Genomic DNA, 25975 nt, shown 5'->3' on the forward strand with positions numbered 1-25975 from the left:
TATTGTAATACTATTTCATATAATAGTATGCTATAGTATTAATGCTAGAGATTTTTTTTAAAAGAATTGTTTTGAATCATGTTGGAAAGGCAAAGTCAGTGTTCTGAATCTGTTTACATTCCATTCTTTTGCACTAGTTAGTGCTATCAGCATTTGACCTCATTGTTTATTTGTGATTTATTGTTGTTATTTACGTGTTTATTTGTACTGCAATAAAGAATTTAAGTGTTCCAAAAACAATTCAAGTGTTCCAAAATGTTTTTGTGAATTAATATTAGTCATCAATAATTTCATTGCTAAATTAGTAAAAAGAAAATGATTACACTAGTCGATTTATCGTAAAAATAGTCGGCTGACTAATCGGGAAAAAAAATTAGTCGTTTGGGACAGCCGTAGTTGTACAGTGTACCGAAACAAATTTCCTCCACACCCTTCTCACCTTTTTAACCCCTGATCCATTTTCATGCCTGCTATTAAATCATCAAGAAATTTAAAACAAAAACACTACTATTTTTACAAATATTTACAATGAGGAGATTCATAAAGGACTGTTTCAACTTAATACCATGCTTGGTGTCAGTTACAATTACGCATATGAGTAAATTATAAGAATAACTTATTTTATCTTGACATTCAGGGCCACTATTTAGTATGCTGTCCGTCTGTATGCGGCTCAAGCACATAACAGGCGGTTTATCTTGCCTAGACCACGATTCTGGAGGGGTTGTAAAAAAGTGCCCTACGTCTTCTCACAGACAGGTCTACCAAATTCTAAAACATATATGCCATTGTTATCATTTACACTAAAAATGTATCAATCGCACGGGCACAGACTACGAAATTATGGCCCTCAGTCTACAGTAAATTTACTGTATATTTTGTTTTTAATTCTGTTTTTGACAGAACCCAATACGTCCATAGGACCACGATGCCAATTTTTGACAAATGTTTAACATATCTTTAATTATTGATGTTTTCTACTGTATTCTAATGTTTGTGTTTATGTTGAAAAGGTGCAACACTCAGTGTGGAGGGGAGCCAGTTAAAAGGCCAACGTCACTCAGCATCACTCAGGAGTCCTCTTTTTCCGCCTCCTTTAAGAAATTCCCCATGCATGGTGAGCACATGTTTGTTTTTCACAGTGAATGTTGAGTTGAGAGTGATATTTTCACATACTGTATTCAGTGAGACGTAGCAGTTTCTTATTGTGTGCTTGTCAAGATTGACTTCGGATTTGAAGGTGGCCAATCCAAGGCTTGCTGCAGAACTCTTTGGAGCATGAAAGTAGAAATAAAGGTCGGTTAGCAATAGGACCTCTAAAAATCTTTTTTAATTTTGGCCTAAACACCGAAGATTTTTGTGATTACCTAACTAGCCGGCTCATACTGTATATGAATCACTAGGAGTGTAAATCTCCAATTTCTCGAAACTATGATATACTGTAGAGCAGGGGTGGGCAAACTATTCCACAAAGGGCCGCAGTTGGTGCGGGTTTTTGTTGCAACCCATTAAGACGACACCTTTTCACCAATCTGAAGTGCGATCAGTCGATTGCTGGCAGGTGCTTCTCATTTCTGCTGAAACCTCATTGGATAAACTATTTAAACTCTCTGTGCTGGGTCAGTTGGAACAAAGACCAGGACCCACTGCGGCCCTCGAGGACCGGTTTGCCCACCCCTGCTGTAGGGTCTTTTAAAAACAATAAAATATTTGCCAATATTAGAAAGTCTACCAAGGTTCAAATTAAGGGGCCTTCGATCAATTTAATATGCCCATACGTACAATTTAAAACAGTCAGTTGCAATTCATCTTCCCTGCTATAGACCCCAATCACCAACGTCACACAGTCACGTTATCGCTGTATTGTGCTGCCATATTGTCCGTCATTGTGTGTCTGTATTGTTATTGATCGTCGTTTCTAAAGGTGGATTCACTTGCAGATTATGGAAGCCCCAGTGCTTTCAGACGCTGTAAACTCATTGGATGAGTTGCATAAAAGCCGTTATTTGGAAAAGCTTCGGGCAATCCAGTCGCCAGATCCATATTTGATGCCCAAACCGATGTTTCCTCCCGTCCGGTCCCGTCCCGTGCGTCAGAGCTCGTCCTGAGACCACAAAATTTCCAATCATACTCCAGTTTATGTCACGATGAGGAGTTGGGTACCCAAAATCGGCACCGGCCCGAATATAAACCGACATTTGGTCAGCTGAGCATCACCGTTGTCACGATTGTAAAATGAAACTTGATCGACAACGGGCCGGTGTGTGCCGAAAAATAGCTGCCCCGCATGAAATGTCCGCCCTGACAGAAGCGCTTATTTATAACGCTTTATTGACGTGAAAACATCAAATGTTTTCATGGACGCATCACAGTAATGGATTTACGACTGTAAGATCAGTTTTAAATAATTAAATTACACAAAATATTAGTACTGTATTTTAGTAACAAATCGCGGACTGGGCCACATAACCATCTTTGAACAGAAATGTATTAGTCTACAGGTTTTCACGACCATATCCCAATGACAATCACACAGGTATGACATTTATTAGTTCAAGCAGAGTAAAATAATACATATTCATGGCACAAGAAAGTCGTTTCCGTGTGGGCGCTCCCGTCAGGGAGGATATTTCACGCAGGGCGGCTATTTTTCGGCACAACACCTGTTGTTGCGCTCACCTTCTTGCTGCGCGACCGTAGCGACAAGCTTCGTAGTCTCCGTCTGATGATGTCTGCGATCGTGTTGGCATCATATTCATGTTTTCGCCGCTGTCTAACAGCTGTCGACACAAACGCATCATGGACCGAGGTAAAACAAACCGTGCTGCTTTCGAGATTTGCCCTTTTAACAATGGGCACACAGCAACTACTAAAATGACCGTTTATCTTCTCTGTTACTACAACCAACCGCCACACATGCCTTCACCATTTTGATTAATCAATGTTAACGATTGTCAGGAAGGTTTCTGGGTTCGGTTACTAGGCGGTGATTCCTTAGACAAGCAGAAAAACACGCAGTAATAGGAGGAATGTACGTAGCGGTAATATGTAAACACGATGAGCTGACGGACAATATGGCGGCAACAGTCAGGGGGGCGGAGTTGTGACGTCATGTTATTGGGGTCTATCGTCGGACAACCAGTTCAAGGAGTACTCCGCCTACTTCCCATAGTCAGCTGGGATAGGCTCCAGCACCCCCGCAACCCTCAAGAGGATAAAGCTTTACTGATCAAACAGTCAGTTTCTATCCTGAAAATAATTTTAATTATCCTTAGTTGTTGTGAGATTGTTAACAGTGAACCCCCACATATTTTATATACAGTAAATGAAGACAGCTTGGTAAGTGCAGCCAGTGTAAATGGAGAGGTTGGCAATCGGGGACCTGTAAAACATTCTTTGTCTCGTCAAGACTGCTTTGAAAGCTTCCCACTCATCTAAACATGGTCTTTGAAACATGCAGTGATGTGTCTCTATCGTTGTGTCTAAAGGGGAAAAGAGGGTCAGGGGTAGACAGTAAGGCTGACCTTGTCAATCTAACATTGCTTCCACCTAGCTACACGTCAAATTAGATGATACTCTTGGTAGCTCATGATGCCACTGAAGCGTGTAGATGAATAGTTTTTTTCTCTTCCTCCGGAAGTATCAATGATAGTCATGGAACAAGCCAAATATTGGTTTTGTTTTGCTTCCTGTGGTCCATTGCGTTTGAACTTTGCAGATCTGTAATAGATGAGGGGAGTCATCAAAGGTGTGAGAAGATCGTATCAAAGTGATGATAAAATTGCAAAGGAAGCCCATAAAAGGTAGCTAAGAGAAAAGCCTCAAGAGATTTAAAAGTTTTGAGAAAATACAAATCAATGAACGGACAACCCTAACCTGTTCTGTAACAAATAAAACTAATATTTTTGTGGATTTTTATACAGGAAGTGCTGAACCGTCAGAGATTTTTTCCACAATCTCTTGACACTAAACCAAAGATTAAGTACGATTCTAGATTAAGACACTAAATCCTTTTTCTCTACACTGAATCATTACTGGTTATTGTGGCCCATGGGCTTCTGGACAACTGTAATGATGATAGTCGTTTTGGGTATTAGCACAGCTCACTCTCATCTCATGCCCGATGTCCACTGCCCACAATCATGTGTTCTCAATTCACCATCTGGTTTTGCAAAGGATGATAAGCACCTCAAGCTGTAATGGATAAGTATGTGCTTGACATAAAGATGTTGCATTCCGTTTTCTAGTTGTGTTGCCTCATTGTGTCATGCTTATCAAAATTAAACCCGCATCATTTCCAGTAAATGGTATAGGAAGAATTATGTGCTTGGCTGTAATAAAAGTCTGTTGAGGGACACGCTAGCAACTCATGGTTGTTGGCAAGCTTCAGAGCTGTTTTCTTCCTGCAGTTTAATTTGTGTTACGCTCTGTGCGTTTTCAAGCCAGATTAGTTTGACCATATCCCTTCAGGAAACAACAAAATTAGATTAATTTGCGGAGAAGCATGCAGGAGTTGTGTTGATTCAAAACAACCCCGATGATCCTTTTGGTTGAATTCTATTAATCTCTAAATCATTAGAGAGCTGCTTGTTATATTTAATTTCTTTGACCATACAAAAATATTTAGCCGTATTCACCCCTTGTGTCATCACATTGCAAGGCAAATCAATTTTTTGTCTTAGTTCAGTAGTTTGATGAATTGACTGACTGGTGAGCACATCCTCTTCACAGTCCCGAGGTCTTGGATTTAAATCTGGGTGTTGTACTCTCGTGCATGTGTGGATTTTCTCATGTACCACATTTTCCTTCAACATTTTAAAAGCATTGTTTGTAGGTAAATTCAACAATCTAAATTGTCAGTTGGTGTGAATGTTTGTCTAAATGTGCTCTGAGATTTGCTGGTGACCAACTAAGGGTGTACCCAGCCTCTGAACAAAAGACAACTGTGATAGGCTCCAGCACACCGGTGGAGGAAAAGTGATACAGAGAATGGATTGCTGGTACAGTAGTAGTAGGTACAGTGAGTACTGCTCACCAGCTCTTTATTGCGTGTTCTGTTAGCACCAGCAAGACCAGCATGAAAACGGCCCAGATAGCATAGTGGGTAATTGATATAGTGTCAGTATTGCAGTCATTTTTAGACTTTCCCATTGCCATTAATCTCTGTCATTGACTTGACTGTTTGTGTTTATTATGTTCAGATTTTGTGCTTTATTACTGGGTTCTTGGCTTCATCTATGTCACTCTCATGGTACTCATTGTGTCATTAGTTTCATGTGCTCTCATCTATTATGCTCTTTTTGTGCCAATCAGCTCCTCGCCCCATGTTTTCATCACTTGTTTTTGTTTTGAATTATTCTGTTTGTTGTGCCTTCTTTCTTTGTACCCTTTTTCAGATCCTTGTCAAGGCTTCTTGTTGTGATTCTAGCCACTTGTGTTAGTCACTTAGCCTCTGGAGGATTTAAGGGTGAAGGGAAGTTTGCCCAGCCAGGGAACACGTGGGATTTATTGTCTTGGAATGGATTTTCTTCCATATGGATAGCTCTTCGAGTATAGGGTCTGGCCATGAATACTTTCAGGAGGCGTTTTTTTAGAATCACCGACAAAATCTAGGAGCCAGAATGTATAGAGATATGTCTAGTTATTACCTGTAGCATTTCTTGGGGTAGTTCACAGTTGATGGTAAAGAATAAACATGCAAATCACACTTAAAATCAAAGGCCATGTTTCTCAGCCTTAAGAGAATATATTGTGCCGTTAACATTTGAAAATATGTCCTTCCCCTTGTTTCATACAGTAGAGTGTGAAGGGTGGTGAGCGTGACAGGCTGATTGGTGTGATACCTTTAGTGTATCTGTATCTGAAGTGTACCTGTACCAAACTTTCAAAGTGAAGCAAAAATTGAGGCAAGTTACCTTCACCCACTGACGTTGGTTGAGTAATTGTGTCTGAATAAGCACATTTTTGCAGTTGCTCGTGACAGAAACAAGTATATTACTTGTTGGATTTGTTTAAATATTTGATGGGAAATGATTACTTTTGAGATTTAGCACAACTTGGCAGGCACGAAAAATGTCATCACAGTATGCCTATAAATATACTTATTCATCTAGTTCATGTCATTCTCAAGGTATTGATTTTACTGGACCCTTTGAGTTTCGCCACTCATTCGAGCCCTCCCATCTCAAGTGAACCAAGTCAGAGTCTGCGTTTTTTTGTTTTTTTGTTTTTTTTCCCAATTCAAGTAATAGAGATTGCGATTCGAGTCCAAGTCCCTATAGATATCCAAACCACTGAAAGTGGGATTTTGTCCATATTTCATCAGGAAACAATAAAACTACATTAATTTGCGGAGAAGCATGCAGGAATGGTGGCAGCAAATGAACGAACGCTGATCTGCTGCAATGGCTTGGTTAGATACGGTTAACTCATTGGCTGCCACTGACAGCACAAGACATCAAATCCATTTGAAATGGGAGGGATTCCAGTGAATGAATGAACGTTGATTCGCTGTCACCCTGGACGTCTACCAGTGATGAACTCCTTTAAATTAACAGCAGAAGAATGATTGGACACCACACAATTGGACGTCTATGATCATCTTTGGAAGGTTGACAAGCACTTCTTTTTTACGGCAGCCTTCATCGCTGGCGGCTATATTGGGTAGGGCGACTGTAGGTTGGAAACTAGATCTCACAGAGTACATACACGTCATTGCTTAATAGGCCTGTCGCGATAACAAATTTTAGTGGGCGATAAATTCACTCATAAATTGTTGCGATACTATTGCGCCCCCCCCCCCCCCCCCCGCCACCCAATTTTTTTAACCAATTTACAATAACACAGTAAGAATACAGTATATATTAATAATGTTAAGTAATATTAAGTACACCCATTTAAACGCAATAAACGTTTACTAAATATCAATACCGCACAGAAACACAGAATAAATAAAATGTGTTTTTCAAGAAAAAATAAAATTGCACTTCAATAACAAGAGAAAAATACATTAATCAAGCAGCAATAACAAAAATTTGGCTTCACTGAGGCTAGGTTTGTACTGCAGGTCTTTTAATGCACAAATCCGATTTTGTGTCATGTCTGGTTTTTTGGCGTGCCCGTTCAGACTGCCTTTGTCCAGGGAGCCTGTTCAAGTATCACGCATGCGCACTAATTCGCCGAGTGTCAGCAAAATGACTCGCATGTGCAGAAGCATCAAAACAAATTACCGTACACATGCTAGCTGTATGTCATTCCAGGGTGATCAGATTTTGATTTCCAATAAGAGGACAAAAATAACAGACATCAATAATCCCCATTTAGCCTTTTTTTTCAAAGTTTATATGGACTGATAGAACGCATACACGCATGCACATAAGCCTTGCCTTGTGTGCGTGACGCATGGGTGTGTCAACTTGCCCTGTCTCGGCCATGTAAGCAATACTGAAATATTGCTCATTCGGCGCATAGAATGAAGCCCGCTTCTGCATAAAAGCAGAGTTCAAGCTAGAAACTAATGCACAGCCACATCGCTTCCGTCCTGCCTGCCGCTTTCGCTTTGCTGACGTCATTGCTGCATGAATTCCGACCCGGGAGACTTGAAAGTTCAGACCGCCAGTCACATTCTGGAAAAATGTGACGTATATCGGATTTGAAACGGTCCACTTCTATGCGACTTGTCACGTTCAGACCGTCAAGTTAGTGCTGCACTTGAATCAGAAAAACACGAAAAAATCAGAGGTAAAACGGTCTCATTTCTTAAGCAAGGTAGCGCACTACACTTTCAATGAGGGAACGCCATTTTGCGCGATCTCGTTTGTATTTCTCAAATCAAGCGATTAACTCTGTAATTGTCAATTGCCGTGACGAGGAAGGCTCCGCTTGTTGTGATGCAGTTTTCTTACCAAGCAGTTAAAACTAAAGAGCGTGATAGTGTTTCAAATGAGCATGTTGATTTGTTGTGTTGGCCCTCTTTGTTGAAACAACCTCCAAATACATTTTGCAGACTAGTTCACCGTTTTGGTTGCCTCACCATTTTCATTTGGTTTAAAATCAAAATATTCCCATACCGGGGCTGTGGTGTTTGGCTTGGAAATCAGCATTTTCCGTCCATTTTTGTCTTCCTCACTCTGCTCGCTCATTGCTGTACGGTGTACGATGACAGTGCCCTCGGCCCGGCCTCTCCCCATTGAATGATGGTCACGCAAACTCAAATGTATAAAAACGAATATACCCAGAAGTCAATAAAACAGAGTGAATCCTCGTCACAGCATATTGCGCTGTTGTAAACAAGGAAGCCAAACTTTCAACAGCACATCCGCCGCACATCTGCCGCATGCACATGAGGCGATAAAAAAATTACCGCCCTCATTTTCATTTACCGTGCGTTAAATGGAATTATCGCATATCGCGACAGGCTTATTGCTTAGTACTCCTGGACACCAACAATAGACAGCACTAGTTTAGGTTTTGGTGTAGAAACTCATTTGTAACGGATAAATATGATCGCAGTACATTTCAATGGGGCTCATTGATTTTATATACAGGACAGTACAAGTACAGCATATTGAGTCACATGACGGGTTGTGAAAAAAAAATAAAATGGTAAGTCAGGGTACCGCAATTTTTTCTAACAGTATGTGCTATAATGATGAATGAGGTAGTATATATTTGACAAATACCGCTGCAGGTATTGCAAAGCTAATTGTGGTTGTCATGAATACAGAATTGCTTGACTGTGTTGAACATTTACCACAGGTGCGGTTCTGGATGTGTTCTGGAGGTGCACAGAAGGGGTCGCTTTCTTTGTGGATAGCAGAGAACAGCACGGGCCCTAAGGACCAGCGCCAACTGTGGCACTCAGCCAGTGAACCTACGTCTAAGAACGGCTGGAACCTCATCACAGTTCCACTTTATGGGCTGGCTGACTGGTACGACACTCACCAGTGTTGTTATGATTATATCAGGAAAGAGCGTCTGAGCTATCATTAAGGGACCAAATTGGTTTTATATTTAAGCAGTCATTGAGTCCTATTGTACTTGTCCTTCACATTAACATAAATACCTAGTGATTACATGACAATGAGCCTCTGGACTAATACTTTCTTCTTGGTCTGTTTGTGTCTCAAAATGTATATTGAAAACATTTTTCATTCCTTTCTCTGTGAACTGAAATTACTGACTCCCATAGAGACTGCAGTGCAAATATAGCTACACAATGGTTGTGCCAGTTGCCTTGCTTCCTTTTTGTTTTGCTTGACTGTGATGAATTGTTGAAATCAATACACATTGCTCCAACCTCCTGCCTTACAATTAGCTATGTCCCTGATTTTCGCTCAAAGAGAAGATACGTTAATGCTAAACAGACTGAAGAAAAAAGGAAAGAAACCCACATAAAGCATTTCATCTTTATTCTCCTGACTGATGGTTTCTCTGCTATTTGAGCTCCAATAATCCTGTTCCACTGAGAGTGATTAATTTTTTATTCCTGTGTTATGTAGTCAGCGGTTCTTTGTTCTAAATTAGAATGTCATGTTCGTAACCACCAGGTGAACCTTAAGTCTTTGCAAAGTGACCTTTTCTTGAGATTAAGTACATCCAAAAGTGCTGAGTGCTGTCAGAAGATGACCGACCATCAGTACAATGACCACAAGTACAATGAGGCAGTATTAGTTCATCGAGGAGATGATCGATACATTAAAGAGAATATATAATAGAAATGATATATTTAATTGCATAAAAGTTATTTAATTACAAACTAGTAGTAACAATACAGCAGAATTTAGAGGTAATCCCATCTACATTAATGTGAAATATCTGCCTTTAAACTAATATTGGATTAAATTATTAAATGAGAATAACAATTATACTATAAGTATTATATCTATAATAGAGAATCATGCCTATGATCATGGTCATATGAAAAAGCAGCCGATACTTCAATTAAAATTTCTGACTTGTATCAGGCCATAAGAGCTCTTCTCCGCTCCGAGAGCTCTGTTGCAACGGCTTTGTTTAAAAATTTACATACATTCTTGTTCGCCTTTATTCCCTTGGCAGCTATCAAACCTTTTTCAAGTTGTTTGGGTTTTTATTTATTTACGTTTACGCTCCCTCCATAGGTTCTGGCTTATTTTTAACTCAGAAGATGGACCGGGATTTGGGCATGGGTCCGTTATGACCCTTGACAACATCTCCTTCAGTATGAACTGCTTCTTGGCTTGTGAGTACTACTATACTTTTCTATCAAACTCACACATTTTCATTTTCTATCAGATTTTTTTCTATGTTAAGAAAAGAAGTGCATTCATCGTTAAAGAATATCGAATTTATTGGTTTTCCAATAATTCAGCTACAAAACATTGCAATGCTTGAAAGGTGGAAAAGCGCTATATAAGTATAACACCATTTACCATTCCATTAATATGAAAGCATTTTCTTATCTCGTAAGCGTGGTACGCTTGTAGTGGTATGTGAAGACACTGTGCAAAATGTTAAAGCGACTTCAACCTGTCTTTAAATAATAATATAATTTTTAGAAACATAATAATTAAATACATACCTGGAGGTGGAAAAAAAAATATTTATTAAAAAACAAAAAAAAAACATAATGGATGTCATGCTGCGCATCTTTCAAATTGAAAACCTCTCATCAAAAACATTGCAAAACATGGAACCCATAGGCTATATACATATATACTGGACTGTCTCAGAAAATTAGAATACACAATATTCTAATTTTTTGAGACAGTCCTGTGTATATATACAGGACTGTCTCAGGAAATTAGAATATTGTGTATTCTAATTTCCTGAGACAGTCAGGAAATTAGAATATTGTGTATTCTAATTTCCTGAGACAGTCCTGTATATATACACAGGACTGTCTCAAAAAATTAGAATATTGTGTATTCTAATTTTCTGAGACAGTCCAGTATATGGGAAAATATTAATTCAGTTAAATTGAACGGGGTTGAAAACAGGCAGACGATAAAAACAAAAGCAAGATGACAACCCTGTCTGGCTGAAGAACAAAAGGTTAAGAGTGCAAGACTCCTCCATCTCGTCCTTCCTCAGGATACATGTTTAGTATGTGACGTGAATAATAATAATGCCACAGCACCTTTGCAATATCAAAATTATATCAGGTTTAATATGAACAGTGGAGTTGTTAAGAATAAAGAAACACGACAATATGTTAATAAGCTTTTCATATCATATACTCTATGACTCAGATTTTCACATCAGGCATAAGATATAACTAACACACAGAGCACCAACCAACAAGGAATGTGGACATACAGATAAATCTTGTCTTGTGCAAACTTGGTGACACCTGCTTGTTGGTACACCCATCAATTTTCTAATCAGGTGAATGACTAAACAGTGTTTTAGTTCCAACAGCAATCAGCTTGATGGAGTTCAATATTAAACTTGATTAACAGTCAGCAAAACATAATGCTGAGCATGATGAGGGGCTCCAAATACAGAATGAAATTGAGATTTGATCGTGGTTTGACAAGAAGTGCATTATGGTGGTACTTCTTTTTCCAAGCATAGCTTCTCTCAACTACATTGTATTTTTGCAATGATTTTGAAATTGCCTTTCCATATTTTAATGCACCTATTGTTGTTAAGTCACTAACAGCCCTCCAGTCAAATTGGATTGGATGTTATTACTATCAATGGCAATGAATGAACTAATCTTGAAAACTGTAAAATGAGGCTTCTATTAGTGTTTAGGGAACCCAAAATTACTTGATGGCCCACCAATGATAAACCAAGCAGAAATATATAATTAAAAGCTACAAATATACTTTTAAAAAATCATCAATTTTGATGTCAAACATTGAAACATATTAGACATCCGACAACAAGGGAGGCAGAAAATGATGTCTGTGTTTTTCAAAAGCTGGGACAATATGTTGTGTTTGGTCTGGACTGGAGAAGATGCATGACCCATCTTTGTCAACACTGGTTTATTGAGTCAGCAGCCTTATATTCAAAGAGATGGAATTTTCAAGGAGACCACACCAATGTGTGGTTCATTGCCTCTTGATTGGCAGCACTGTTTTTGCAGCACTGCAGGAACATCTGTCTATTTGCTCACTTTCCAGATGGCAAGCTCTTAATCCAGAGCAGGTATCCATGTCATCCATCTACATTCAACTCGGTCACATTTTATTGCCCATCAGTCCAACCAGTTAATGGGAGATGCTGAAGATGCACATGAATTCTTTATGACTAACATCATCAATCCCTGAGGATTGCAACACTGTCATGGAATACAATTTAATGTGACCAATAGAAGGTAAATGGGTCTTCACTTGTACTGTATAGTGCTTTTCTACCTTCAAGGTGTACACTCAAAGCGCTTTGACACTGTCTCCTCATTCACCTACTAATGATGCAGCATATTATCAGCAACGTGGGGTTCAGCATCTTGCTCGAGGATACTTCGTCATAGATGCAAGTCCCTCAACCTTTGGATTGGGAAACTACGACTCTACTATTGAGCCGTGTTGTCCCAAAGGCTGAATATACTATACAATATGTCAATATCCTATTCTGAATTAGGTGTAATATAATAATAGTAGTGGTAATAATTATCCATTAAATATTTTGGTAATGACCCCATTGCAACTCAGTGTTAAGAGAGAGAGGACCAGTCAGTGTAGATGCCAAATAGCCCTGCAAGTATTTATATACCACTGAACTAGTCACCAAATATTTTTGCATGCTTATTTTTGACTACAAACACATTTTATATGCATAATATCCTTTAAAAGTCAAACGACTGACAGATTACATATCTACAACTTTATAGATGGAGTAAAGTACTGTACTCCCATTCGCACAGGCATACAGGTAGTAAAAAGGCCCTTTCCAACTTGATGTAAAAATGTAGGTTTCCCACAAATATTTCAGGATGCTGGATAAAATTTCAAAAAGATAAAGGGCTTTGGGCTAACCCTACGGTTGGTTTTGAGCTTAAGGCATACTGTAGTGTACTGTACATGACCACAGTATACACGTTTTTAGAATATAGATCACATGTATTTGTTAATTAACTAATTATTTTTATCATTAATGATGCTACATGAGTCATTTCCCATTACAGTGTTCCCTCATTTATCATTCTAAAACTAACCCGCAATAGGCAAATACTTGACGTAGTCAACCTAAGTATTATGAATGAAACCAAAGATCAAGCCTTTTTTCAAGCCCCTCTCCTCCTGAATAATATCAGCGAAACAGCTAGGCTGAAACACATTATTGTGAGGTTCAACTGTAATCTTTTAGAATTTGACTGCTATACACTGCTGGCCAAAAGTATTTGCACCCCTGCAATTCTGTCAGATAAGGCTAAATTTCTCCCAGAAAATGATTGCAATTACAAATGCTTTGGCGGTAATATCTTTATTTATTTTGCTTGCAATAAAAAAATAAAAAAAACACAAAAGAAAATGGAAAAAAAAAAAAAAAATCATTATCATTTTACACAAAACTTCAAAAATGGGCCGGACAAAAATATTGGCACCCCCAGTCTAATACTTGGTAGCACAACCTTCAGACAAAATAACTGCGAACAACCGCTTCATCAATGAGTTTCTTACAATGCTCTGCTGGAATTTAAGACCATTCTTCTTTGGCCAACCTTTCCAGGTCTCTGAGATTTGAAGGGTGCCTTCTCCAAACTGCCATTTTCAGATCTCTCCACAGGTGTTCAATGGGATTCAGGTCTGGAGTCATTTCTGGCCACTTTAAAAGTCTCCAGTGCTTTCCCTCAAACCATTTTCTAGTGCTTTTTGAAGTGTGTTTTGGGTCATTGTCCTGCTGGAAGACCCATGACGTCTGAGGGAGACCCAGCTTTCTCACACTGGACCCTACGTTATGCTGCAAAATTTGTTGGTAGTCTTCAGACTTCATAATGCCATGCACACGGTCAAGCAGTCCAGTGCAAGAGGTAGCAAAGCAACCCCAAAACATCAGGGAACCTCCGCCATGTTTGACTGTGGGGACCGTGTTCTTTTCTTTGAAGGCCTCGTTTTTTCCTGTGAACTCTATGTTGATGCCTTTTCCCAAAAAGCTCTATTTTTGTCTCATCTAACCAGAGAACATTCTTCCAAAACATTTTTGGCTTTCTCAGGTAAGTTTTGGGAAATTCCAGCCTGGCTTTTTTATGTCTCTGGGTCAGAAGTGGGGTCTTCCTGGGTATCCTACCATAGAGTCCCTTTTCATTCAGACGCTGTCGGATAGTATGGGTTGACACTGTTGTACCCTCGGACTTCGGGACAGGTTGAACTTGTTTGGATGTTAGTCGAGGTTCTTTATCCACTATCCGCACAATCTTTCGTTGAAATCTCTCGTCAGTTTTTCTTTTCCGTCCACATGGGGGGAGGCTCGCCATAGTGCCATGGGCTTTACCGCGCACGGGAGACACAGGAACATTCAGGTCTTCGGAGATGGACTTGTAGCCTTGAGATTATCAATGCTCCCTCACAATTTTGCTTCTCAATTCCTCAGACATTTCTTTGGTCTTCTTTCGTTTCTCCATGCTTAATGTGGTACACACAAGCACACAGGACAGAGGTTGAGTCAACTTTAATTCTAATTGGCTGCAAGTTGCAAGATTTAATTATTGCCACCACCACCATGTGCCACAGGTAAGGGTTAATAACACAAATTAGAGAAGCATCACATGTTTTTTCAAAGGATGCCAATACTTAATACAAATGTCCCAGAACCAAATTTGTGTGAAGTGGTTTGGAGATATGAATATTACATTATCTTCCATATCGCACTTGCCGCTAGGGAGGTCACTTTAGATTTCAAAATTCATTTTGAGGATTGCGCTCAAACCAAATGTCCTAGAACCAAATTTCCAAATGTAATTACTAGACTGTGACACAATTCAACATTTAATGAAGTTTGGTTCACTTCTGCGCAGTGGTTTTGGAGATATCATCATTACACTTATCTTCCATATCGCACGGTCCATTTTTGGAGTTTTGTGTAAAATGATAATGATTTAATTTTTTTCCCCATTCTCTTTTGTGTTTTTTCATTGCAAATAAAATAAATGAAGATATTACTAGCAAAGCATTTGTAATATTTTCTGGGTGAAATTGAGCATTAACTGACAGAATTGCCAGGGTGCCAATACTTTTGGCCAGCAGTTTATATCTTGATTCTGGGGAGCTTCATGTACTGTATCTTCCAACATCCTACTAATAAATAGCGGAATTTCAATCGGTTGTTTTCTCTGGCCACCTATTCATGCAACCGTGTCAATTTGCTTGCTAGTTGTTATAGCAACATTCCAGCGATGCATGTTCCAGCACTGCCTATTCCACTGTATTCCCACTTCCCATCTTTGCAACAATATTGCTCTAGATTGTCACACACATAAAACATGCTGAACTAGTGGTAAAACAACACATATAATAAGCCGCTTACTTCCAGCGGGACAGCGGGAGGCTAAGTAAAGTGCTTCCACTCATCTAACGAAACAAATGTATTATTTTCACTTGTATGTTGTACGCGATCCATCAAATCTGCGCACAGCTCTCAAGCAGCAGCGGTTTAAATGATCATATTCATTTGAGAATAACAGGGTTGGGAATGAGCTATTGATTTTCTAACTGGTGTATGCTGGTGGGGAAAAAAAGAGTTTAAGCTTTGAAATCCCAATTGCATTAATAGGGTACAATTTGAGACACATCAGACATGCCGTTTTAGTGAATGAGGAAGTTCAATCGTCAAATTGGGTTTTTATTAGAGCTGAAACGAGTACTCGAGCAACTCGAGTAACTCGAGTTTAAAAACTGATCCGAGTAATTTTATTCACCTCGAGTAATCGTTTATTTTGACAGCTCTAAGCATCACGTTTTGCTCTTACTACTTTTAATGCGGGACAACGCGCTGTCACGTGCGGAGAGGAAGAAGGGAAAAAAAAAAACTTACTGCAGCTGACAGCCGCCACAAACGACGCCGACGTTGCCAAATACTAGCCCGCACGATGCTACGTTGGTAACAGCTAGCGTCTGATGCGTCTCATAAAGATCACATGTATGTTGAACTAGATGCGCAATGACAAACTCGGCCGCGTCTGGGCAGCGTTATTAAACAGCCGCCATCTTAAAGCACTACAGCGCTAAGCGCTAATAAAGAGCGCTAAGCGCTAATAAATAAGATTAACGTTACTGTCGCTACTAGCTCACGTAAAGTTAGCCCAGCGGAGGACTAGGTTTCAATTAATTATGACCACTGTCGTTGCGTGGCTAACGGGTCTTACATACAGGCTTTAACATAACATAGCATTGTGGAGTGATGAGGGTGTAAAATAAAAACTTAAACATGCTAACTATCAATTTTAGCTCTGTAGTCATTGCTGGATAAAACACCAAGTAGCACTGGTCCCGAATGTGCTCCCGTACAGCCTGTATCATACATTTAATTTGAACACTGCAAAAACTCAAAATCCTATCAGGACTTACAGTTTAGACTAACTTAAAACTTAACTAGAACTTAAAAATGGCTTGACACAAAGAGAAATTCAATTGAAACACGTGGGAAAAAATCCTAACTTTTAAGTGATGTGTGTTATCAAGCGTAACGGCATTTTTAGGTAATATATATATATATGTATATTAATAAGATCTAAAAGTTTTTTGAGTGAAAGCAGTGAATTAGTCTTTTTTTTTAATTCTAGCTACAATATACATCGAAAATAAAGACATTGATTGACTGAAAATGGTTCAAGATTAGATGAAATGTCTTGTTTTCTCATGTATATTTATAATTGCTCTTCACCTAAAAATATATTTGTTTTATCCGATTACTCGATTAATCGATAGAATTTTCAGTCGATTACTCGATTACTAAAATATTCGATAGCTGCAGCCCTAGTTTTTATATTAACATTTGATGGCAGGAACACTGTTACTGTTGAAATCCAATTGGTTATTTTATTTTTATATTAACATTTGATGGCAGAAACACTGTTACTGTTGAAATCCAATTTGTTATTTTATCCGTCATGTAATGTAATACACATACACAACACCAACCTGTCAGCAGTAGAAGCAGCAACATAGATACATTGAATTGCATATATTAGTTTTCACATCACATATTTGCCTGGCCACTTGTAGGATTAAGTTTGTAAGATTTAAACATATATAGCCCGTAGACAGATAAAAAAAAAAAAACAACTGTTTTATTACTACGGGGTTAAAAACAACAACAACAACAACTAAGGCTGGGTTTATACCACAGATCATTAACCTGATGGTCTGAACGGGACAAGTCACATGGAAGTTGACCATTTCAAATCTGATCTACATCACTTTCGTATGTGGTTAAAATCCGATCTGGACTATGTTCTCCCAGAATGTGGTTGCGATCTGAACAGTCAAGTCTCCCAAATCGGAATTCATGCTGCAATTATGTCAGCAAAGAGTGACAGAGGCAGGGAAGACATCATCAATGGAGCTTTGCATTAGCGTTAGCACCAAGCTTGGACTCTGCTTTTAGGGAGGAGGTGGGCTTGATGGCAGTCATAAAAAAATAAAATAAAATAAAATAAATTGGGGAAAGAATTCTCTAAAATGAGAATTCTCTGTTTTCTTCCTGCGCACCAGATGAACAATATTTCAATATTGCTCACATGACAGAAAGTTGGGGTAAACTGATCGTATGTGTGTGCGTCATGCACGTATAGTGCGTGCATGCATTCTATCAATCCATATACACGGAGATTATATATGTCTGTTATTTGTGTCCTCTTTATGGAAATCAAAATATGATCACCCTAGAATGACGTGAAGCCAGCATGTGTAGTCATTTGTTTTGATGCTTCTCCTCATGCGGGTCAGTTTTGCACAGCGCATGTCGGACTGCAATTTAGTGCGCATGTGTAATACATTTATGGGCTATAGACCCTACCCACGTGACGTCACAACTCCGCTCTCCTGAATGGTACCGCCCAATTGTCCGTCAAAACATAGTGTTATAACCTGTTACGGCTACGTACATTCCTCCTATTTACGGCGTGTTTTTCTGCTCCTTAACATTAATAATCAAAATGGTGAAGGCGTGTGTGGCTGTTGGTTGCACTAACAGAGAAGATGGAAGGAGAGACTTGAAGTTTTACCGTATTCCGAGGGATCTAAAGAGGAGAGCGAAATGGACGGCTGCAATTCGACGTGAAAACTGGGCACCAAAAAATCACCACAGACTATGTAGTAGTCATTTTATATCCGGTAAGATGCATTTAAGATATACTTTGAGGGTTTTGGGCTGACAAATAACCACAATTAAGATCATTGCTAGGCTAATCGCCGACAACATACACGTATGTATGTAGTGAGAGTGCTATCGCTAAACCATATAAACATTAAAAGCCTTAACTCCATTGACAAACGACATGAAATTCATTAGACTTGACAGCGGATGTTAGCAATAACAAAAGATTTTGAATTGAAAATTTCGTAACTCACCTTTCCAAGCACAAGATAGATTCCTGCCGAATTTTCGTGGACGAGGACCTGTTTCACCCAACCAGCAACGAAGTATTTATAAGCCTCCAAGCTCTTGAAGTTTTTCAAATTTTCGTGAGAATAGGCTGATTTTGTGTGGACAAGATAATTGTAAATATCAGCGTAGCAGATGTCAGGCAGACAGGGCGAAGACAGTGGGTCGAAAAACATCAATTTGGGCATCAAATATGGATCTGGCAACTGTATAGAACGAAGCTTTTCCACATAACGCCTTTTATGCAACACATCCAGTGAGTTTACGGCATCAGAAAGCACCGGGTCTTCCATGAAATGCATTTTAAATTCCTCGATCAATTGAAACCAATGCTAATACAGAGACAAAATGACGGACAAGTGGGCGGAACCATACAGCGAGCACGTGGTTTTGTGACGTCGGTGGGTAGGGTCTATATGGGAAAAGGCCGTCTAAACGGGCAGGCCAAAAAAACAGATATGAAGAAAAATTGGAATTGTGCTATGACCTGCTGACAGGAAAATGTGTGTTGAATATCTTTCGAGAATGCTTTGAAAAGATCCCATGCTAAACAGTGGAATTCATGTCAACATAATTAAAACACAATAAAATAAGGAAGTCGAGCAATTACAACCAAAAAAAAAGCACACAAGAAACCTCAAACCACACATGCTGTTGTCCATCTTCTTAGAGAAAATTAGAGGCAGGGTTAGCTACTAGTCTTTTGTTAGAGCCAAATCTGCTGTTCATAGCAAGTGAGGTACTTTTAAAGGGTATTAAAACACTAAGGGGCTGTGAGATATCAATAGAACCGTTATGTGGCAAGATAACAAATATTAATAAAGTTCACACAAAAAATAAATCACATTCATGAGCAATTATCGAAAATAGATCGGAAATTACGAACATTTCCGAAAGTATTCCGGAAACAGCCGAATGGGGCGGAGATGTCATAACAAGGAAACAAAAGGTCGAGGCAGGTGCCATCGTTGTTTATCGACGAGAGAGTTGCGTTCGTGTGTTATCAAAAAATCGCTAAAATGGTTCAAACCTGTCATGCTATGTGGTGTACAAATAGCCATTTTTCACCATGTAGTACCCATGAGTTCCCGAACGCGAGAAAAAGACCTGGACTACGCAGACAATGAGTAAAGGTCGTCCGTGCTAAGAGGGCTAATTTTGCAGACCCAGCCTCCGGCACGGTTTTGTGTAGTGCGCATTTTACACCTGAAAGCTATACGAACTATGGACTAATGAAATCAGGTTTTGCTAAGAAATTGCTGCTGAAAGCAGATGCGGTGCCCACTTACACGCGCAGCCACCTAAATGTCCCTAGATATCAAGAAAGGGGACGATGACTGGCTCTGATGAGACCACCCCACCACCCCAGGCAAAGCAAAGGAGGTAAATGGCCAGAGTGAGTACTCTTTTATAATAAAAAAACATATCACGCATTGGATATAGGACTGGACACATTTATAAATTATCGCTCGTAAAATATATAGAACAAATCCTCTAATCCCATTCATATTTGTGTCGGTTGGCAGAGCGAAAACTGATGATAGCACAAAAAATGATAATTATTCTGTACCAGGGGTGGGCAAACCGGTCCTCGAGGGCCGCAGTGGGTCCTGGTCTTTGTTCCAACTGATCCAGCAGTTTTTAACCAATGAGGTTTAAATGGAAACAAGAAGCACCTGACTGCAATCAACTGATTGCACTTATAACACACCAGATTGGTGAAAAGGTGTCCTCTTGATGGGTTGCAGCAAAAACCCGCACCCACAGCGGCCCTTTGTGGAATAGTTTGCCCACCCCTTGACAAGGATGCACTAAAGGACCCAAATGCTCGACAGTTCAATCCAAACAAAGATTCATTTTCCAGTTCATAAAGTTCAAAAAACGGAAGTTAACAAAAATTCACAGCAATGGCTGGACATTAATCAACAAAAATTCACAGCAACAGCTGGACATCAATCAACTGAGTAGATTTCACTAGAAACAAAAAAGGCATTGGTTCAAAAACATGAATCGTTCTCAAAAAGGGGCTTACACAAGGACGTGGCGTAGGACGTGGCAGGATAGCAGACAAACCGACACTGGGCAAGGTTAGAAGCAGGCTATTTATACAGAGGGTCACAGGTGGACATGATCAGCCTGATTGGCAAGGGCAGGAAGTAAAGTTAACTCATGAAGGCACACCAGTACCAAAATAAAATAAAAGGATCTGACATCTACAAAAAACGTTAAGACCTCAGAGACGTGACACCCCTGTTCTATACATTACTTTATTTTGCGGTCACAGTGTATCAGCTTCACAAAAAGAAATGCAAAACAAAGCATTCGGTGTTTCCCACACGATCTGTTGTTGCCGGTGTTTAATCAGTGTGATTGCTCCCCTCAATGATCCTTTCATTAGGCTGCATTGGCTTTCGTTTGGGCTCAAATTGATAACCCAAAAATCCAAAGAAAGGTTCATAACTCTCCTCGTCACCATTAGAAGAATGTTAGTTACGTCGGATTCGTCGCTGCAACTAGAAACAAAATTGTCCGCCATCATCGCCGCCATTCAGTACTAAGCACTGAGCACTTGTTTCCTTGTACTGACGTCACGCACACAATATGCTAGATTTCCGGGATCTCGCAGGCGGGTCGTTTTAGCTTGACAATCGATCCAAATTTCTAGCATTTTCTTGGTGTCGCGATGTGTGTAATTACACGAAGTGGCATGATATGAATCCAAAAGGCTTGCGTTTATGGATAAATGATGAAATATTAGCATTTCCCCAGGTGTTGTCATACCCTTTAATTTCTTCTGTGAGCACTATTCTTCAGGTGTGCTTATTGACTGGCATTATGTTGGGTAAGACTGAAACATGATTCATTCCTTTCTAATCTGGTCTTTTAAAGATATATGTTTCATATAGCAATTATAGGACTGTTGTTCAGTTAAGTGTAAGTGTGTTGCCATGGTATGAGGATGATTATTACATGCTTTCACAGTTGTGGGCAATCATGTTACTGTCAAAGAAGTATGGTCAATTAGCTGATCTTTGCACCTCACCGTGTATCTCCTTACTAGCGCCACAAAGGCATTTTCTATAGAACATAACACCAGTAATCACAAGTTTGTATAGACTAATACCAATCATTATTTGTTTCGAAAGCTGAACAACAGGCCCATTTTTTTTTTTATCGTGAACAACAGCAGAAGAGCCTTGCCTTGTTTTGCAGAAAATCCATCAATAAATTAATGTTACACAATAAACTTTTTTTTTTTTTTTTTTTTTTTTTTTATGAACACACAGTCATATGAATGAAAATGCCAAAGCATAAATTGGCCAAACATGTATCATATTTTTTATATTCAGTGTGTATCTAAACTTAAGGTATGTAATCAAAGCAAATACAAAACTAAAGTTTATTGCCACCGTCAAGGCATTATTGTTATCCTGTTCCTTGTGTAAAAACATGCCCACACAATTACACCATTAAACTAGGCCATTTCTCAGGTAACAGCAGAAACAATTTTCTTTTATCACAGTGCAGCATGACCAGTTGTCTAAATGTTCAGATGATAAACAATCTCTTATCTCCTGTACAATATGTGACCAGCAAGAGAAAATTACCTTTTACAGAGAAACGAAGTTGCAGGTGTGTAAAGGAACTAAGTACATGTATGCATAGGAAGCCTCATGTTGTGTTTGCCTCCAGATTTGGACTACGATTCTAATAGGTACATTTACATGGGTAGTTTTCCTCAGTCCGATGGAAATCAATCATATTAAGTGAATAGGATTTGATTTTTATACGTACATGAAGTATAAGTACGTATAAGTAGAAGATTCACGTTCAATCCACGTTTGCCTGGCTCCAGGTGAATCCGATTGTCTTCTTTTTTACATGCGCATCACATTACTCTCTGCCACTACCTGTAATATGTAATTCTGCCTTCACATGCTCTATGCCTATATTATTATAATACTTTATTGTATAATTAGTATTACTGAAGTACCTTTTCTGAGGTACTGTAAATCAAACATTTCCTCTATAGTACTTTAGTTACAGATGTAACATGCACAACTGTAAGGATGATAGTTGGACTGTCCTTTGTGTGCCTTGCACAGCATCACTTACATAACTCAGACTGTTTATCCATCCATCCATCCATCATCTACCGCTTAATCGCATCGGGTCGTGGGGGCAGCAGTAGTAGCAGGGAAGCCTAGACTTCTCTCTCCCCAGCCACACAGAGTCCCTCCTGGATAACCGAGCTTCTCACCCAATCTCTAACAGAGAGCCCGGCAACCCTGCGGAGGAAACTCATTTCGACCTCTCGTATCCAGGATCTTGTTCTTTCTGTCACGACCCACAGCTCGTGACCATAGGTGTGAGTAGGAATGTAGATCGACTGGTATTTCGAGAGCTTTGCCTTTCGGCTCAGCTCCTTCTTCACAACTACGGACCAGTACAGAGTCCGCACCACTGCAGACATTGCACCGATCCGCCCGTCGATCTATCGCTCCCTCCTGCCCTTACTCATGAACAAGAACCCAAGATACTTGAACTCCTCCACTTGGGGCAGAATCTCATCCTCAACCCGGAGAGGACACACCACCCTTTTTCGACTGAGGACCACGGTCTCGGATTTGGAGGTGCTTACAGTGGGGAAAATAAGTATTTAGTCAACCACCAATTGTGCAAGTTCTCCTACTTGAAAAGATTAGAGAGGCCTGCAATTGTCAACATGGGTAAACCTCAACCATGAGAGACAGAATGTGGGAAAAAAACTGAAAATCACATTGTTTAATTACTAAAACAATTTATTTCCAAATTAGAGTGGAAAATAAGTATTTGGTGACCTACAAACAAGTAAGATTTTTGGCTGTCAAAGAGGTCTAACTTCTTCTAAGGATGTCTAACGAGGCTCCACTCGTTACCTGTATTAATGGCACCTGTTTTAACTCATTACATAAAAGACACTGTCCACAACTTTAGTCAGTCACACTCCAAACTCCACTATGGCCAAGACCAAAGAGTTGTTGAAGGACACCAGAGACAAAATTGTAGACCTGCACCAATCTGGGAAGACTGAATCTGCAATAGGTAAAACGCTTGATGTAAAGAAATCAACTGTGGGAGCAATTATTAGAAATTGGAAGACATACAAGACCTATGATAATCTCCCTCGATCTGGGGCTCCATGCAAGATCTCATCCCATGGTGTCAAAATGATAACAAGAACGGTGAGCAAAAATCCCAGAACCACAAGGGAGGACCTAGTGAATGACCTACAGAGAGCTGGGACCACAGTAACAAAGGCTGTAACACAATGCGCCGCCAACTACTCAAATCCCGCACTGTCAGATGTGTCCCCCTGCTGAAGAAAGTACACGTCCGGGCTCGTCTGCGGTTCACTAGAGAGCATTTGGATGATCCAGAAGAGGACTGGGAGAATGTGTTATGGTCAGAGGCAACCAAAATAGAACTTTTTGGTAGAGACACAAATTCTCGTGTTTGGAGGAGAAAGAATACTGAATTGCATCCGAAGAACACCATACCCACTGTGAGGCATGGGGGTGGTAACATCATGCTTTGGGGCTGTTTTTCTGCAAGGGGACCAGGACGACTGATCTGTGTAAAGGAAAGAATGAATGGGGCCATGTATCAAGAGATTTTGAGTGAAAATCTCCTTCCATCAGCAAGGGCATTGAAGATAAGACGTGGCTGGGTCTTTCAGCATGACAACGATCCCAAACACACAGCCAGGGCAACAAAGGAGTGGCTTCGTAAGAAGCATTTCAAGGTCCTGGAGTGGCCTAGCCAGTCTCCAGATCTCAACCCCATAGAAAATCTGTGGAGGGAGTTGAAAGTCCGTGTTGCCCAACGACAGCCCCAAAACATCACTGCTCTAGAGGAGATCTGCAAGGAGGAACGGGCCAAAATACCAGCAACAGTGTGTTAAAAGCTTGTGAAGAGTTACAGAAAACGTTTGGCCTCTGTTATTGCCAACAAAGGCTACATAACAAAGTGGTATTGACCAAATACTTATTTTCCACCATGATTTGCAAATATTTTTTTTTGTGTGGTTTTTTTTCCCACATTCTGTCTCTCATGGTTGAGGTTTACCCATGTTGACAATTACAGACCTCTGTAATATTTTCAAGTGGAAGAACATGCACAATTAATGGTTGACTAAATACTTATTTGCCCCACTGTATCTTCATCCCGACCGCTTTACACTCTGCTGCGAACCGCTCCAGGGAGAGTTGGAGGTCACGGCTTTAATCAGCCAACAGCACCACATCGTCTGCAAAAAGCAGGGATGCAACACTGAGGCCAACAAACCGGAGCCACAGACCACTTCGGCTGCACCTAGAAATTCTGTCCATTAATGTTATGAACAGAATCGGGGACAAAGGGCAGCCTTGGTGGAGTCCAACGCTCACAAGGAACGAATTCGACTTATGCAGGCAATGCGGACCAAACTCTGACTAACCTCTGTCGTACAGGGACCGAACAGCCCTTACCAAGGGGCTCGGTACCCCGTACTCCCAGAGCACCCTCCACAGGACTCTCCGAAGCACACGGTCGAACGCCTTCTCCAAATCCACAAAACACATGTGACTGGTTGAGCAATTTCCCATGCACACTCGAGGACCCTGCTGAGGGTGTGGAGCTGGTCCACTGTTCCACGGCCTGGACAAAAAACACACTGCTCCTCCTGAATCCAAGATAACTTCCCAACAGGCCTTCCTCTCCAGCACCCCTGAATAGACTTTACCGGGGAGGCTGAGGAGCGTGATACCTGTATAATTGGAACACACTTCAGACTGTTTATTATTGTGCTAAACTATGATAATTTGCCTGCATGTCGATGGACAGTGGATGGACATCCATGAATATTTAGGTGCTCTGTGTGGGCTCGCTTTCTAATGGTCATACATAAGTCCCATGACTTGACTCTCTGTGCTGCTTGCTGATTTGCACTCCCTTTCTAAATGCTTTTTGAAATGACCACATTACCCCCCACCGAAATTCAATTGCACTGCCGTGTCTGCAACCTCTTTTCCTGCTCTCGCGTCCTGTCCAGTACAATATTGTCTTCTTGCCTCAGACCTTTCCTCACTGGGTATAGAACTAATGATTTGACTAAAACTCTACTTCAGTCTAGGATTGTAATGTTCACACTTTTTGTTTAGTCCTCCAACAAATAATGTGCTGTTTTTTACTTGCATTTGTTTTTCTCTTTGTCCTTGCTTTTCTCTTTGATGCTCGCATCTTTACAACTTGTTTTGTCTATATGCAATTTTCAATAAATAACCATCACAATACAAATAACCATAGAGAGTGTTCCCATAAAATGGGAACAAAAACTATTACTGCCTAAAAGATTCAAATCATCCCTTCTCCACAACTCACTACCTGAACGGCTCAGTGTTTAAAAAAAATTTTTTTTAAA

General features: G+C 40.0%; 1 protein-coding gene across 10 annotated transcripts in view; it reads left to right on the forward strand.

Moving 5' to 3' along the window:
* Window positions 1-25975, forward strand: part of alk (ALK receptor tyrosine kinase) — a 507671-nt gene that overhangs the window by 390898 nt on the left and 90798 nt on the right. For all 10 annotated transcript variants that reach the window (XM_057858937.1, XM_057858935.1, XM_057858936.1 and 7 more), the window contains 3 exons: window positions 1014-1117; window positions 8758-8930; window positions 10122-10222. In XM_057858937.1, the coding sequence (XP_057714920.1) occupies window positions 1014-1117; window positions 8758-8930; window positions 10122-10222 (378 nt within the window). The remainder of the gene's footprint in view (window positions 1-1013; window positions 1118-8757; window positions 8931-10121; window positions 10223-25975) is intronic.

Source organism: Corythoichthys intestinalis, chromosome 15 (assembly GCF_030265065.1).
Source record: "Corythoichthys intestinalis isolate RoL2023-P3 chromosome 15, ASM3026506v1, whole genome shotgun sequence".
NCBI lineage: Eukaryota > Metazoa > Chordata > Actinopteri > Syngnathiformes > Syngnathidae > Corythoichthys > Corythoichthys intestinalis.